Here is a 15455-nt window from a genome sequence, read left to right on the forward strand (position 1 = left end):
GAGCCTGGGTGTCAGAGCCCTAGGGCTTGGGCGATGGCTCCCCCCGCCCCCGTACCGCACCCACTGGGAGTCAGAGCCCTGGGTGGCTTGGGCACTGTGCCCACAGCACTCCGAGGGCATGCTGCCCCTGGGGCCCGTTCCCACACTGGGTGCTGGCACCGTGCATCTGCGCCTCCCTCCGACCCCGGGCGGACGCTTACCCCATCAGGAGGGGTATTTTCTGAACACGGGCAGCCCAGCAGACCGACCGACGGACGGGACCCCCCACCCACCCCTTAGAAGGAGATGCCACCTGGCCTGGCCTGTTTCTCCTGCGATTGGAACAGATGTGATCATCTTCGGTGCCTCCCACGGGATTGGAGGCGGAGCCGCCCGGGGCCACCTGGGGCCTTGGAAAGGGCTTCCCCAGATTCGGAGGCCGCCTCCAGACCAAACTGAGAGGCTGACCAGTCCAGATGGGCGGGCCAAGGGTTCAAAACCCAAGGGGACTTACAAAGTACATGTTTAAAAGAAATACATCTATCTATCTCTATCTCTCCAAATTACAAAGTCACTGCAACAAATACGCCTGAAGAGAGAAATCAGAACAATGTCAGTGAAACATGGCCAAAGAGAAATAAACCATACAACTTTAATTGAAGCAATTAAAATAAAAGAAAAAAAATTAAAATGACTCTCAATGGATGTGAATCAGGAGGCAAGTGTCGGGCGGCCAGAGGCGGCCAGGGGTCCATGCTCTCATTCCAGAATCCTGAGTGATTACACTGGGGCCACGAGGGGGTCGGGTCAGAGACATGGCCCACAGGGTCTCCAGGGCACATCCCTCTGTCAGGGCTGAGATCCGGAGAGGCCTGTGGGTGCGGGAAAGGCGCCCATCCGTCCAGAGGGCAGGGGATGGGCACATCGGACGGACGCCCGGCTCCAAGTCCTGCTTCAAGTGGTCCCGAGGCCCCGGTCCCAGGCGATCTCCCTCTTCCGCCGGAGGTCTGCCCCACTGAAGGCCCGGCCACCCCAGGAAGCTGTGGGAAGGACGTGGGGTGGGCCACCCTGGGGCGGGCCCTCCTGGGCCTTGGGAAGTCCCGCTACGGTCCTGCCCAGCCGCCAGCTGCGCCCCACAAGCCGAGCCGAGGGCTGCCTGCAGCAAGGCTTCCAGCAGCACCCCTGGTGGTGAGTGGCCGTTGCATCCCTGCTCCCTGCTGGGACTCCCCAGACACTCTGAGAACTTTCCAGGCTCAAGGAAAGGAGTGACCACCCCGAAGGCTGGGCCACCCGTGGGAGGGCTGGGCTCCCCTGGGGTCTGGGCAAAGGACCTGGACAGGGGCTTGCATAGGGCTGCCGGCGGTGGGGAGCCTGGACTGGGGTGATTCCCAGCAGGAGTCCCGCCTCTGTAAGGCCGCCAGCTAGGTCTGGGGGGGGCGCAGAGAACGGGTCAAGATCAATCCCTTCTTTGAGACGGAGTTGCCGACAGTAGAACTCTCACCTCGACGGACCCACCGTGGGCATGGGTTTCCACATGTTCCCTAGGGGTTTCAGAGTGGGCATGTGGTCCCCTTTGGTTTTCCCAAGGGGCTTTTCACCCCGCTCCCACCCCGCCCCCGACCCCCACCCCCACCCGGGTTTTCTCCAGGCCTTGGCCTGGAACCACAGGGCTCGCTCCCGGCTGCCCTTTCCCTGGATCCCTGACGATCACCTGTTCCCACCTGTTCCCACGGGCAGATGCAGAACTGCCGGCGTCCCAGGGAACAGCCCCCTCAGGCTTCAGGGATCCGTGAGCAGCAAAGGGACGGTCGTCCTAACCGGGACGTGTTCGACATGGCAGAAAGGGGGGCGCAGAGAGTGCGCCGTGGGCCGGGGTTCCTCCGATGGCTGCCCTGCTCCCCACAGGCCCACTCCCACGAGGACCCCGAGGAAGGAGGCCTGTGTTGACGCCGAGCCAGAGGGAAGCCCTGCACCTGGCCTGGGAGCTGGCCATCCCTGAGGCCGGAGTCCAGGGAGGCGGGCTCCCATCCCCCTCACAGTCCCGGGGACGAGGTGCACGTGGGGCTGGGCCACCGCACGTCCTGCCGCATGGTCAGCGGGGAGCTCAGAAGCCGCGGCCTGGGGAGCGCGGGCCCCGGGAGCTCCTGCCCTTGGAGGTCCTTCCAAGACCTTCGCTCGCAGGACGCAGGGAACACTGGGGCCCAAGGCCTGGGGCCCGATGACAGGTCCATGCCCACCGGCTGACTGTCCCCCGAGATCCTGGGTCCTGACCCATCCCGTGTCCCACACAGAACCCTGCGGTCCCCCTGCACGGGAGGGGAACACACAGGGACGCATGTGTGCCTCTCCACGGCGACACTCTTGTCCTTTGTCTCCGGCGGAGGGGAAGCCCTTGCACCAGTCCATGTGTGAGAATGACGCCCGTTTGCAGGCCCTTCTCGGGTGGGTCAGCGTCTGCGCAGCGCCCCATGGGCACTGCGGCAGGAACTCCGCCAGCAGCACCCGGAGTCCTCCCCAGGCAGCAGGTGCTGTTCAGGACTTTCCTCCTGCTTTGGGGACTGGCCCCCAGGGCGCCGGCCAGCCTGGGCCGGCCTGGAGGGAGGATGGCCTCCGGGCACCTTGGGGCAGGCGGGCGCCCTGGGCAGACGCGGGCTCTGGGGCGGGTGAGGCCCGAGGGCACGAGAACACGGGAGACAAGGGGAGCGAGGTGGACAGGGACCCGCCCCAGGCCACAGAGCCAGAGACAGCAAGGGGAGGGACCCGAGCGGGAGACAGGGCCGAGGGGGGGGGGGGGGGCGGAGGGAAAGCCGGGGTGGGGGGAAGCTGGGGGAGCGGCAGGGATGACACCCCACACTGACGGGTCCTGCTGCCCGGCACCACGGGCTCCCTGGCTGTGCTCCCCGCGAGCCCGCGAGACGGCCACAGAAGGACCGATGCTGTCCCGCACCTTCCGCTCCTCGGGGGACACCGGCCTTGTGGACCAGAGGGCCCTGCCGCCTCGGTGGCCGCGGGAGGCACGCAGCCAGCTCGGCCTCCCGTGGGGCGTTGCTCGGTCTGCAGGGCCTCGAGTCCCTGCCACGCGTGTGGGGAATCCCGCCCTCCGCCGTGACCTGGCCGTCGCCTCTTCTGCCCTGTAGGTCTGGGTCCGGCCACCGAGTCAGCTAAAGCAGAGCTGTCCACTGGGCTCCGCCATCCCCCACGGGGAAGGGCCACCGCGTGGACATGAGCAGCCTCCCGCTGGGACTCCTGGTGACTCCCCAGCCTCCCAGGGGTCCTTGACCCAGGAGTGTGTCTCCGCGTGCTGGCCGGGGCTGCGGCAAAGCCTCAGAACGGCCACCAATGACTGCTCTCGAGCTCCGGCCACCTTTGTGTCCCCAGACGGTGACGCCATGCCTGCCATGCATGGGCGGGCGGGCGGGTGGTGTTTCTGGGCCACGGAGCCTCTGCAGCTTCTTGTCCTGAGCCTGCTAGCAAGGACAAGGTCCTCTTCTTCCATCACTTCACCATTGGGATCCCAATGCTGGCTTCTGGGGGTGCGTCCAGGCTCTGCCTCCGTGGCCTCAGGGAGGGAAAGGCTACGAAGACAACAAACATGGAGAAAAGCTCACACTCACTCACACACACACACACACACACACACACACACACACACACAAGCCTCTTCTTTTTATTTTTAAATTTTTTTAATTGGTGTTCAATTTGCCAACATATAGCATAACACCCAGTGCTCATCCTGTCAAGTGCCCCCCTCAGTGCCCGTCACCCAGTCACCTCCACCCCCTGCCCACCTCCCTTTCCACCACACGTAGTTCGTTTCCTAGAGTTAAATGTCTCTCATGTTCGGACAGTCTGACAGTCTCTTCAATCAATGGTGCTGGGAAAACTGGACAGCCACGTGCAGAAGAAACTAGATCACTCTCTTGCGCCATACACAAAGATAAACTCAAAATGAATCAAAACCACAATGAGATCCCACCTCACCCCAGTGAGAATGGGGAAAATTAACAAGACAGGAAACCACAAGTGCTGGAGAGGATGTGGAGAAAGGGGAACCCTCTTACACTGTTGGTGGGAATGTGAACTGGTGCAGCCACTCTGGGAAACTGTGTGGAGGTTCCTCAAAGAGTTAAAAATAGATCTGCCCTACGACCCAGCAATTGCCCTGCTGGGGATTTACCCCAAAAATACAGATGCAGGGAAACGCCGGGACACCTGCACCCCAATGTTCATAGCAGCAACGTCCACAATAGCCAAACTGTGGAGGGAGCCTCGGTGTCCATCGACAGATGACGGATAAAGAAGCTGCGGTCTATGTATACAATGGAATATTCCTCAGCCATCTGAAGGGGTGGATACCCACCATCTGCTTCGACGTGGAGGGACCTGGAGTGTCTTATGCTGAGTGAAGTAAGTCAGTGTGAGAAGGACAAACATCATCTGGTCTCCCTCATACGGGGAATATAAGACATAGTGAAAGGGATCATAAGGGAAAGGAGGGGGACTGAGTGGGAAATATCAGTGAGAGAGACAGAACACGAAGACCCCCTCACTCTGGGAAATGAACAAGGGGTCGTGGAAGGGGAGGAGGGCGGGGGGTGTGGGTGACTGGGTGACGGGCACTGAGGGGGGCACTGGATGGGATGAGCACTGGGTGTTATGCCGTATGTTGGCAAACTGAACTCCAATAAAAAAAAAAGAAATAGTGAAAGGGATTATAAGGAAAACAAACACAGGGTTGCAGAAGGGGAGGCGTGTGGGGGGATGGGGTGACTGGGCGATGGGCAATGAGGAGGGCACTTGATAGCATGAGCACTGGGTGTTAGACTATATGTTGGCAAATTGAATTTAAATTTTAAAAATATAAATAAAAAAAGAATTAGAGTGAAGAGCTTGGTGGCAGATGGACAGAAAGATGAGAGTCTGTTGAGGTTCCCTTACACTTTGGGACTAGGCTGGGACTGGGGCTGCGCAGGGACAGGGGCAGGGGCAGGGTCTGGGGCCGGGGTGAGGTAGGGGGTTGACCCAGTGTTGCCCAACCTCACTGTGGGAAACCCAGCTTCGCTGATGGGATACAGGCAGTTTTGTGATGTGGAGAACCAGGGGAAGTTCTCACTGGCTCCATCTATAGCAAACAGATCACCCCAACAGCCTCACCAGGGCCACATGCACACAGCCGGCCGGGACCCAAGGGGGACGCCTAGGACTTTGCCCTCATCACTGGCCTTCTCCCCTCAGTGGATGAAGTAAAAGCAGATGCCCAGTGGGGACAGGCCCGTTAGTGCTGAGGTTTGAATCTAGTGACTGTTTCAGTCTCTGCAAATGCAGCCAGTTCCTGAACAAATGGGGGTCACAGCTGAGCTCATGTCGCCCCTCCTGCTGGGCCCCAGCTGCCCGCAGCCTGCTTTTCCACATCTACCCTCAGCAGTTGGTCTGTTTGCAGGCGCTCTTGCGTTGCTTCCTGTGTCTGTGTTGGCTTTGCCAAGTCCCTTCCGAGCATTCTGAGCCCAGAAACCATGCCTCCCCTCTGCCCCTTTGCACTCCCAGCAAGAGGTAACGTGGTCTGAGAAGGGTGTGTGCCAAAGCCCCATGTTCTAGCCCTGGCTGTCAGGGGGGCTCTACGGAGTCCCTGCGTTTCTGGGTGACTCTGTCTCCTTGTTTGTAAAATGAATGGTAACACCAGAAGCCCCTTAAATCTGGGGCCCTGTTTGGCCTATAACCAAGTTTTTTACACAGAAATCCCTTTCTGGCAAAAGGCACATTAAAATAGGTTTCTCTCGTTTGACTCCAATGTCACCCTCATTCTCCCACGTCAAGACTTAGGGCCTCCTTAGGCTCAGGTGGCACCCACAGGGATAAAATTGAAAGATGCCACTGGCCATTTAGGAAGGGGCCAGGAGGTAGGGAAAGGGATTCAGAAGGAAGAAGAGAACTAGGAAAGCAGCAAAAGGGGGCAGGGTATGGAGATGTACAGGTAAGATTCCCCTCAGGCCCCAAAGGCAACCCTCAAAGGCACCTCACCAGAGCTTCCTGTCCCTCACCCAGAAGATGCTGGCCCTGAAAGTCATACCACCCCACTGACTCCGTGGGGCCAAGTCAGGATTCAAGGACCATCACAGCAGATCATAGCTGACCCCAGTTTTCCCTTGGACAGTCTCCACCCCACCTTAGGAAAGCTGGCCTGTCTCCAGGTGCAAGTAAAAATGTCTGCTACATCCCCGGAGCCTAGAGTCTATAGCACACCCACAACCACCTCCTCCCTGACCTCCGTGGCTTTCTCTGAAAATTCCAAAAATGGCAGCTGTTGGCCCAAATGTGCAGCAACCATCCTCCTTCACTCTCAGACCCAGGACCAAGGACAGAAGGTATCACAGTCTAGACTGATCCAAGCGTGGTGGTCCTCCATGTCTCCATGGGTTCCTCATGTCTTCCTTGACCCCCAGGGACTCAGCTAGCCAGAGTTTCCTCTTCCAGAGATTGGATACGTTCCTGTTTCGGCTTCCATTTCCTTGTTTAGAACGCCTCTTCCACAACTGCAATCATTTTTACTTGAAATTAGTAGCCATAATATTAGTTTTAAAATGTAACCCATTTTGCTCTTTGGAGAGCATTTTGCTGTTTGTTTTTTGTTCTTCCAAAAAGCAAAAGTTCGACCTTCCTAGTCCCTCCCCTCCCCTGCCATGGGCCTTTCCTTCTGTTCCTTTCCTGAAAACCACATGGAAAGTTGATCCCTTGGCCTGTACAAAGAGTGTTGAAGGCCCAGGTTGATCTGAGCTTCAGCTCTACCTGCTGTAGGGCCTAAAGGAGAGTTCCGTGAAGGTCTGATGGTTCTCCTAAGACCTCCAACCCAGAGCCTAGAAGAAGCCATACTAATCAAGTATGGTGACCTGATTAGTTACCTGGGTGGCATCTCTAATAGACAAGGGTGACTCTGGACTGTCGACATTTTCTGCAGGAGAATCTATACTGTTCTGAGTCAGGAGCCAATACTCAGCTCACCTAATCCCATAGCATGAATGTTACAGATCGATTCAATCTCGGTATTCCCTAAAAGAACAGAATGAAAAAAAAAAAAAAAGAACAGAATGCTGTCTATGGCTCCTCAGTAGCTTCACCACCCAGCTGCAACTCTGCAGAACCAAGCTGTAAATCCCACATCCTGGGGAAAGCCCTATGCTCTCCACTCTGGGGCTTGAGAGGACTGCTTGTACACTCAGCAGCAATAAATCTTCATAAGAGTGGTTTGGACTTTCAGGAGGTGTGATGTTTGGTTTGTTTCCAAATAACAATGCAGGAAGCCAACAGTAGTGTTTTAATCCCTTGTGGTACAAGGCAGATCCTGATGAGTTCACCTAGGAGAGGCGGAAGGAGTCTCCTGCATATATTCCATTCGGCCAGGGGGATCTTTCTTACCACGCAGCCATTTTGGGAGGGACACCCATTCAGGTCTTAAACAGCACCCAGGAGGGCTTCAAGGGAATCCTCCGGGACAAGAAAAGTGGCACAGGAGCCAAGTGGCATGATGAAAGCCACCTAAACAAGTATTTCCTTCTCAACAAACCTGCTAAAATTTTATTCCCAGAATATTGCTGGGATTATCACATTATCCTGCCTTCAGATATTAAGACTGTCAAGATATTAAGACTATCTTACCAAACAAAAGAGTATAATTTGGTTAGAAATAATATCTGACTTTAAGCTGTGCCGGTAGGTTTCTGAATTTGAGAGTATTATCCTGGCTACTTCTTCAGAAGAGTAACACATAACTTTTAAACAATAACAAAACACCAACGCAGCAAGCATTTCCACATTTGCTCTTCTTCCTTATAACTTTGAACCTTGCAGTACGGGAGAATGAACCTATGGCAATCAGATGTAAATTCCCAGTGATGTCTTATCTATTCTGGATTTGGGGGAAATACTATCAACTGAACCAAAAAAAAAAAAAAAAAAAATTGACACAAAGAAAAAGTCAGAAACACTTGATACATGCCAGATAGTGTACTGGAGAAAAGGGTGCTAAGGAAGTGTTTGGCAACAAGATACAATTGTGGGGGGTCATCCCCTTGACTTCAGTGTCTTTGCTGAGTCTAAAGCAGCATCGAGCTGCTTGGCAGCGGCAGAACTCTGAGTGAGGATGCAGCCGCCTCGGCAACCCTCTGATGGTGTCGGTCCGTAGCAGCCTGCTTCAGGCCGTTTGCTGTCCATGTTCTTTTCTCATCAGGAAAATGCCGTTTGGCTTCTGTGCGGAAGATTGGCGGAGATTCCCAGTGTTTATCATGGTGGTGAAAGTTTGGAGTCCAGTGGGTACTTGGCACGAAGTGAGTTTGCCATGAAATGAATGGCAAGAGAAGACCGATCACTGTGGGCCACCTCTGAGGGGCGCAGGGCATGGGGCTGGTGCTTAAGCACAGCATGGACGCGGGCGCGGAGTGGGAGGTGGCGCGGGTCGTCTCCGGCTCCTCAGACCCCCAACAACCAGAGCAGCTGGGGGCTGACGTGGCAGATGCTTCTTGCTCTTGCCTAAGTCACATTCACTCTGCCAGACCCTGCAACTTGTGTCTCCAATTCCTTGGCCGGAGGAAATGGATGGTGCCAAAAAGGCAAAGGCCTGCAGTGGAGAAGAAGCTTGCAAGGGGTTACATTTCCCAAACTTGGGCTGCATGACAATAGGCTGTCAACGTGTCCTGCTGCCACCTGCCCTAGCCCCCAGGTCCACGCAGCCCATCATGCCCCACGGTGGAGCACTGACATCAAGGACTAGACTGGCTTGGAAAAACCCTGCCGTCCAAGAACCTCGTTTTCTCCTGCCCCGTCAGCACTACTGAAGCGTGACAACCAGACACACTGAATAAAGTGGCTGATTGATTTTATGTCTCAAGCAGAGAGGACGGCAATGGGAGACTCAGTCCTCATGACTGAACAGCTTAACACACAGTTCCCTCCTCTAACAGAAGATATGAAATCCTACATATTATTTAAAGTTAAGTGATTCAATGTCAAGGAAATTGGGAGGCAACATCTGCATGTGCAGGTATATTCATAGTTTCCTTGTGGTCCAGTTTTGGTCATTTTGTTTCCATTTTTAAGTGATTTATTTGAAGATCCCCTGCACAGGGTCCAAGTTCAACACGGTGAACTTATGTGATAAAATGAAGCCCACATTCTTTTCTACCATTTCTTTTTTTTTTTTTTTTAATTTTTATTTATGATAGTCACAGAGAGAGAGAGAGAGAGAGAGAGAGAGGCAGAGACACAGGCAGAGGGAGAAGCAGGCTCCATGCACCAGGAGCCCGATGTGGGATTCGATCCCGGGTCTCCAGGATCGCGCCCCGGGCCAAAGGCAGGCGCCAAACCACTGCGCCACCCAGGGATCCCATCTTTTCTACCATTTCACTGTGACTCTTCCTCTTCAATCCTTGCCAAAAAAATCTCACAACCCAGCAAAACCAAACCAAACCAACAGAAATCCTGAAGAAGTGGACTTTGTAAAAGAAAACAAAGACCACACATCAGTTAGGACGCTGCCTCTCCAGGACTCAACTTTTCTGGGGTCCATTCTGGAATAGAGACAGTTGAGCATTTAAGTCCTAACCCAAAGAAATGATCGATCTTAATTAAGAGATTAGGGGAAAGGGTTGATGTTTACTTTTGAGGGAATCTTGATTTCTTTTTTTTTTTTCATTTAAATTTAAATCCCAAATGAACAAACTCAAGATCTCATTCATAATTATTCTGAAACATTAAAAAATAATAGCAAAATTCCTGATTCACAATTGAATATATTATTTTCTCAGTAGATTCTGGTCTGGTCATGGATTCAGCATTTCCTCCCAAGGATGTTCAGATTCGTCAATTATAAAATTTTATATTGGGGATCCCTGGGTGGCGCAGCGGTTTGGCGCTTGCCTTTGGCCCAGGGCGCAATCCTGGAGGCCCGGGATCGAATCCCACATCAGGCTCCCGGAGCATGGAGCCTGCTTCTCCCTCTGCCTATGTCTCTGCCTCTCTCTCTCTCTCTGTGACTATCATAAATAAATAAAAATTTAAAAAAAAATTTTATATTGTTAGGCTCCCAAAAGTCCTGATGTCCTTCTAAAAACGTGTTTACTATTACTAAGATAGACACGGTTGAGAGTCCCAAACTTTCAAAACAAATGCTTATGCAGCGCTTTCCAAAGTAGTGCATTAAAGTAATTAACTGCCAGTTAAGAACCAGAAAGAAAAAGCTTGCCCCTGAAGCCCAGGGTGGGTGGGGTAGGGCAGAGACAGAAAACAATGTCATAACTGCATCTGGGGGTTATTAGTCCCGACCTCTGGGGAATGTATGTGGCCAAGGAGCCCTGGGAAAAGGCTGGATATCCAGCAAAGTCAGGGTGGGTGGATTTGTAACAAATATAAAGATGAAAGATTAGTCTAGTCACTAATGAGTGTGGTGCACTAGATACACACACACACACATAGCAGTTCCTTCTTCAGAATTATTTTCATTTTATAGATGAGCAAAGTGATGTTCAGAAAGGTTAGCCACCTGGCTAGGAAAAGACCAAGCGGAGGCTCAAGCCAGAGAAGCCTGTAAGGATAAATGGGTTGACACCAGACATATGAAGGGCCACGTTTCATATCAAGGAAAGTGCAACTTATAAGAGTCTTATTAAGGGGAATTTTTGACATAGGAATTACGATTTTAAAAACTAGATACATTCCCAAGCCTGTGGTACTCTTTCCTGTTCTGTGTACTAAACCTGCCCCATGTGCCTCTAATCCGGGGACCACATGCAACTAGAAGAGGAAAGTTTCTTTAAGCCCTGAAGGGCCTGCCTTCTCTTGTCCTTCTTGAAATGACACCTTTGACGTCTCCCAAAATCACCATATGATTTACCAGTAAGAGAATCAGAGTTACAACAATACTTACAAGTATTTATTAAATGTACTGTTCGCTGAATGTGCCTTATATATATATGAATCGCACAGGCACGATGGCATACTGATGGGTGAAATGTCATAGAAAGTGTGAATGCAAAAATAAAAGAAAAAATAAAAATGAAGAAAGTGTGAATGTTTAAGATACATTGAATATTTTTTAAGGAGAGAAAATGGGATTAAATGAGGATCCATTGGTCAAAGCCTCGGCTCTATAAGGGAGCAGACTAGAAGTCAAACCCAGGATTGTCTGACTCTAAATCCTTTGCTCTTTTCACAGGTCCTGCCTGCTTCCCTTCATTCTTTCACACACACACACACACACACACACTTTAACCATCTTGTTTTTGAAATGTGAGGACACCATGGGACACCTGGGGGCTTCAGGAGTGGACTGTCTGCCTGGCTCAGGGCATCATCCCGGGGTCCTGGAATCGAGTCCTGCATCGGGCTCCCTGCATGGAGCCTACTTCTCCCTCGGCCTGTGTCTCTGCCTCTCTGTGTGTCTCTCATGAATAAATACATAAAATCTTTAAAAAAAAAAAGAAAGAAAAGAAAAAAGAAACATGAGGACAGCAGAGGAATCACTACGAAAGCTCTCAATTCCTTTAGTAGGTATTAAAGAGAGAACTTAGTAGACCAAAAAGTCCTAGAATGCAGGTCTCAAGCCATCATAGAGCCATGCTAGAGAAGCGGACAAACGAAACGTGAATATAGGGTCCAGGGAAGCACGGAAGGAGGGAGGAGGAAACTGCCTGGGAAGGGCCGACTCTGAGTTTAAAAGAAGAGAAGGGGGTGACTGAGGAGTGGAGCTGGAATAGGGCTTCAGAGGGAGGAGCAGCAGATGTAAAGCACAGAGGGCTGCCAGGAGACCGTCCCAGAAGCCCACACAGGTGGTGCTGGGGCCTTGGCACTGGATGAAATCACCTGTGTGGAAAGCAGTGAAGACCATGTGAGCACCTCGGCTGGTGAGGACTCTCCGCATCTGCCTGGCATTTGTGGCTTTCTCCCCTCCCAGCAATTCCTGGGCTCTATCAAGAGTCTGTGTGATTTCTGTGCAAACTGGCGCTGTGGTTGGAGCAAGGGATCTGGACTAAGTGGATCAGCACTTTCTATCCTCTTGGTGGCAATGATTGATTCGGGGGTGGGCAGGTGACCTAAACTAGTCCCATCAAAGTGCATCTCAGGTCCTCTCAGGAAATGAGGCAGCGTGCAGTATGAGGAGCTTGACCGCTGGAACTGACGACAGGAGAGGAGAGGGGCGCTGAAGGAAAGGCGGTCCCGATGACAACCTGAGCCACTGGCTCCAGCCTTACCTGGAGCCTGCATTGCCTGTGGCCTTTTTAAATGTGTGAGTCCCATTGTTAAGTCAGTTGGAAATGGGCTTCTCTTTTAACTAAAAACCATCCCCAGTGAACCCTTCTAGAGTTGTTAGCTCTTGGAAGGCAGGTCCACAGTCTGCCTTTGCTTCGGTTCTACCCCCCAACTACATCTCAGAGGCGCTGCTTAATGCATATAGAATCAATGGATGAATCATCATATCCACTCCCGCCATCCCACCATGCTTGTTAAGTGATTGTTTTAAATTTTAAATTTTAAATTTTACTCGTGGACTCTATGTCCTACCACAAAGCAGATGCTTTCATATCTGGCACCTCATATATGTAGTCCTAGCATGGGGACTCAGGAATTGCAGCTTGGGCTTTGGACTCAGACCTAGTGCCATAACCTGCTGGGTTCGGTGCTGCTTAAGGCCAGTGATGCAAGGAGAAATTGGCTTCATCAGTGTGGAGCACTGGTTCTCAACTGGGGTGATTTTGCACCACCACCACCGCACCCCCGTACTCACCCCAGGGACATTTAGCAATGTCAGAAAATGTTGGTTCTCACAACTTGGGGGGCAGGGGATGCTACTCAATCTCGTGGGTAGAGACCAGGGATGCTGCTAAGCATCCTGCAATGCACAGGACCGCCCCCACAATAATGATCTGGCTCAGAATGTCAATAGTGATGAGGTTGAGCAACTGTGGTGTAAAGTTCCTTTGAACTTCATTAAGTAAGAGACATTGGGGAGTCAACATGCATAATACACAATGGCCCATCCCTTAGGAATAGTCCCTGAGGGGTGTCAAGAGCCTTGAACTCCCTTCTTACTCCTCTAACATTCACAGCCAAGGCCGAAGTAGTTCCCTATCCTGGACAGTAGAGGGCAGGGGTTTCCAAAGAGAGCACCTGGAAGCAACTGCAGTGATTGCATTCCTTTCTGGGTCTGGTAAAGACGGCATATCTGTAGAAATAGATATGAATAAATGAAAATAGCTGTAAATATCTAAAGAATGTGGTTGTGAAAAATAAGCAAAGTTAGAACATACTTTTAGTGATTTGACTGTAACTGTTCAGAATAATATGTGGTTATGCTAGCTAGGTATTTCAGTTACAAATATTTTGATTGCTGGGGTGCCTGGGTGTCTTACTCATTTGGGTGACTGACTTAGGTTCAGGTCATGATCTTGGGGTTCTGGGGTCAAGCCCCATACTAGGCTCTGTGCTCAGCAGAGTCTGCTTGTCCCTCTCCCTCTGCTCCTCCCCCTACTCATTCACACTCTCCCTTAAATAAATAAATAAAATCTTTAAAAAGTATTTTGATTGCAAGGAACAGAGCTATCTTCTGTTCCTAAGTTTACTGGTGCATCACTCTAAGTAGGCCATGAGCAAGAGCCAGGGAAATTCTAAGGGCTTAACAGCTAAAAATGGTCAACTTTCCTTAGGGGTCTGTTGATATGGCTCAGCCCCAACTATTTCCAAACTCATGGTTTCTTCCTTCAAAACTTTTAAAATCCTGGAAAAGAAAACGCAGACAGCACTTCATCTGCTCCTGTTCGCAGCTGCTGCGCCATGGGGCAGGCTTACCAGAGGGTGGATTATACCACGGGGCAGTTCTCAGAGAAAGACATTGTTGTGAGCTGGGTAGATGCCTCTCAGAGTGTCTGTGACACCCCACTTACAGCTGTCTAGCTATGAATCATTTTTTCCCACATTATCTAAAATATTCCCCAGACATGCACACACAAATAAAAATAAAAAAATTCCCTGCTGTCATGATCCAAAAACAGGAGGCACTATTCTAGCACAGCCCCCTCACCTAATAGCAGATCACAGAATCCACAGACAACAACAGGAGGCCAGGCTTCTCCGAGTCTACTGTCTCCAGATAACAACTGTGTCTCCTTTGGTTGCTTAGAGAGCCTATCTGACTATTCAGCAACCTGTAAAGTAAGTGGTAAGCTTAGCTCACACCCAAACACACTAGAGTCAATAGTGAGACACAAGGAAGGAAGAGGAAAAAGTTATAGTAACATCTATTTAAAAGAAGGAAATGATGGTTATCTGTTCGAGACATTTCCATACTCTGGAATTCAGTGGGCCTCTGCTGTAAGTTTCCAAGGCCAGGCACACCCTCATCCATCATTCCATTCCACTTCAGAGTCTCTGAACTATGTAAGACATGACTGGTCATAAGAGTCCAGTGTCAGGCAACTGGCCTGCAAGCTGGACGAGCTAGAGAGCTTTCTCTTGTCCAAGAGCCCACTGGAGCTCACGGCTTTTATACTCCTAGGTAAATGGGAGGCAGCACGGGTGGGGGATCCAAAGTAACCCAGAGGAGTTACACCTCTCTCTTCATTGTAGGGGGTCTGAAGCCCTGGTCCTCAAACTTGGCTGCATCCTGGAATTACCCAGAGAGCTAATATCAATCCCTGGTTCCAACCCCACAGATTCTGATTCAATGGGATGGGCATTAGGACTTTTGAAAGCTCCCCAGGTAGAGAGGATTCCAGGAATATGGTGGGATAGGAAGTGCCAGGAATCTGTCTCCCCACCTAGACAAGAACTGCATTGGCAGAAGCTGGCTGATGTAACTATTCTGGAACTCCAGAGGCTGTGAAGGCTCACAACTTCCAAGGGAGGGTGCGGATGGTAAAACAAGGTTAATTTTGGTCAATTCCATCAGCTAACACCACCCCTACCCATGTGGCAGTCAGTTGTACACACGTTCCTGGCAGCTTGTGGGAGTCAGAGTGGGCAGACGGCCCTGACTTCCACATACCATGGATCTGTGCTCTGATCACTAACTGCTGCTTATAATCATAGAGATGCAGACAAAGAAGCTCATTGTTGTGAGCCCCTTCCCCTTCTGCTGAAGTGAGTGCCAGGGGATTTAAAGGGCCTCTACTCCTTTTCTCTCTTTTCATTTTCTCTTTTCCTCTTTTGGGACCCAGAATGGGAGATTCAATAATGACTATATATACAGGAAAATTAGTAAGTGACCATGCATCCGCAGGGAAAGGCTCAGAAAAGACCCAAGAATACCTTAAATTTACACCTTAAGTTGATCCTTGGCACGAAGACTGCCTATGATAATCAAAAAAGCAAACACAATAAATGAAAACAATAATATAAAACAGCTAACCCTGGAGAAAGAGGATAATCTGACTTCCAGAGTTATCACAGTATTAGATTTCAATGTCCAGTTTTCAACAAAAAATCACAAGTCATAC

General features: G+C 51.3%; 1 protein-coding gene across 1 annotated transcript in view; it reads left to right on the forward strand.

Annotated features, from left to right (window-relative positions):
* Positions 1-2819: 2819 nt before the first annotated feature.
* LOC140594818 (N-acetyllactosaminide alpha-1,3-galactosyltransferase-like) overlaps positions 2820-15455 on the forward strand; it is a 34865-nt gene continuing 22229 nt past the window's right edge. The window contains exon 1 of the mRNA XM_072731760.1: positions 2820-3112. Coding sequence (XP_072587861.1) covers positions 2820-3112 — 293 coding nt within the window. The remainder of the gene's footprint in view (positions 3113-15455) is intronic.

This window comes from Vulpes vulpes, chromosome 12 (assembly GCF_048418805.1).
Source record: "Vulpes vulpes isolate BD-2025 chromosome 12, VulVul3, whole genome shotgun sequence".
Taxonomy (NCBI): domain Eukaryota; kingdom Metazoa; phylum Chordata; class Mammalia; order Carnivora; family Canidae; genus Vulpes; species Vulpes vulpes.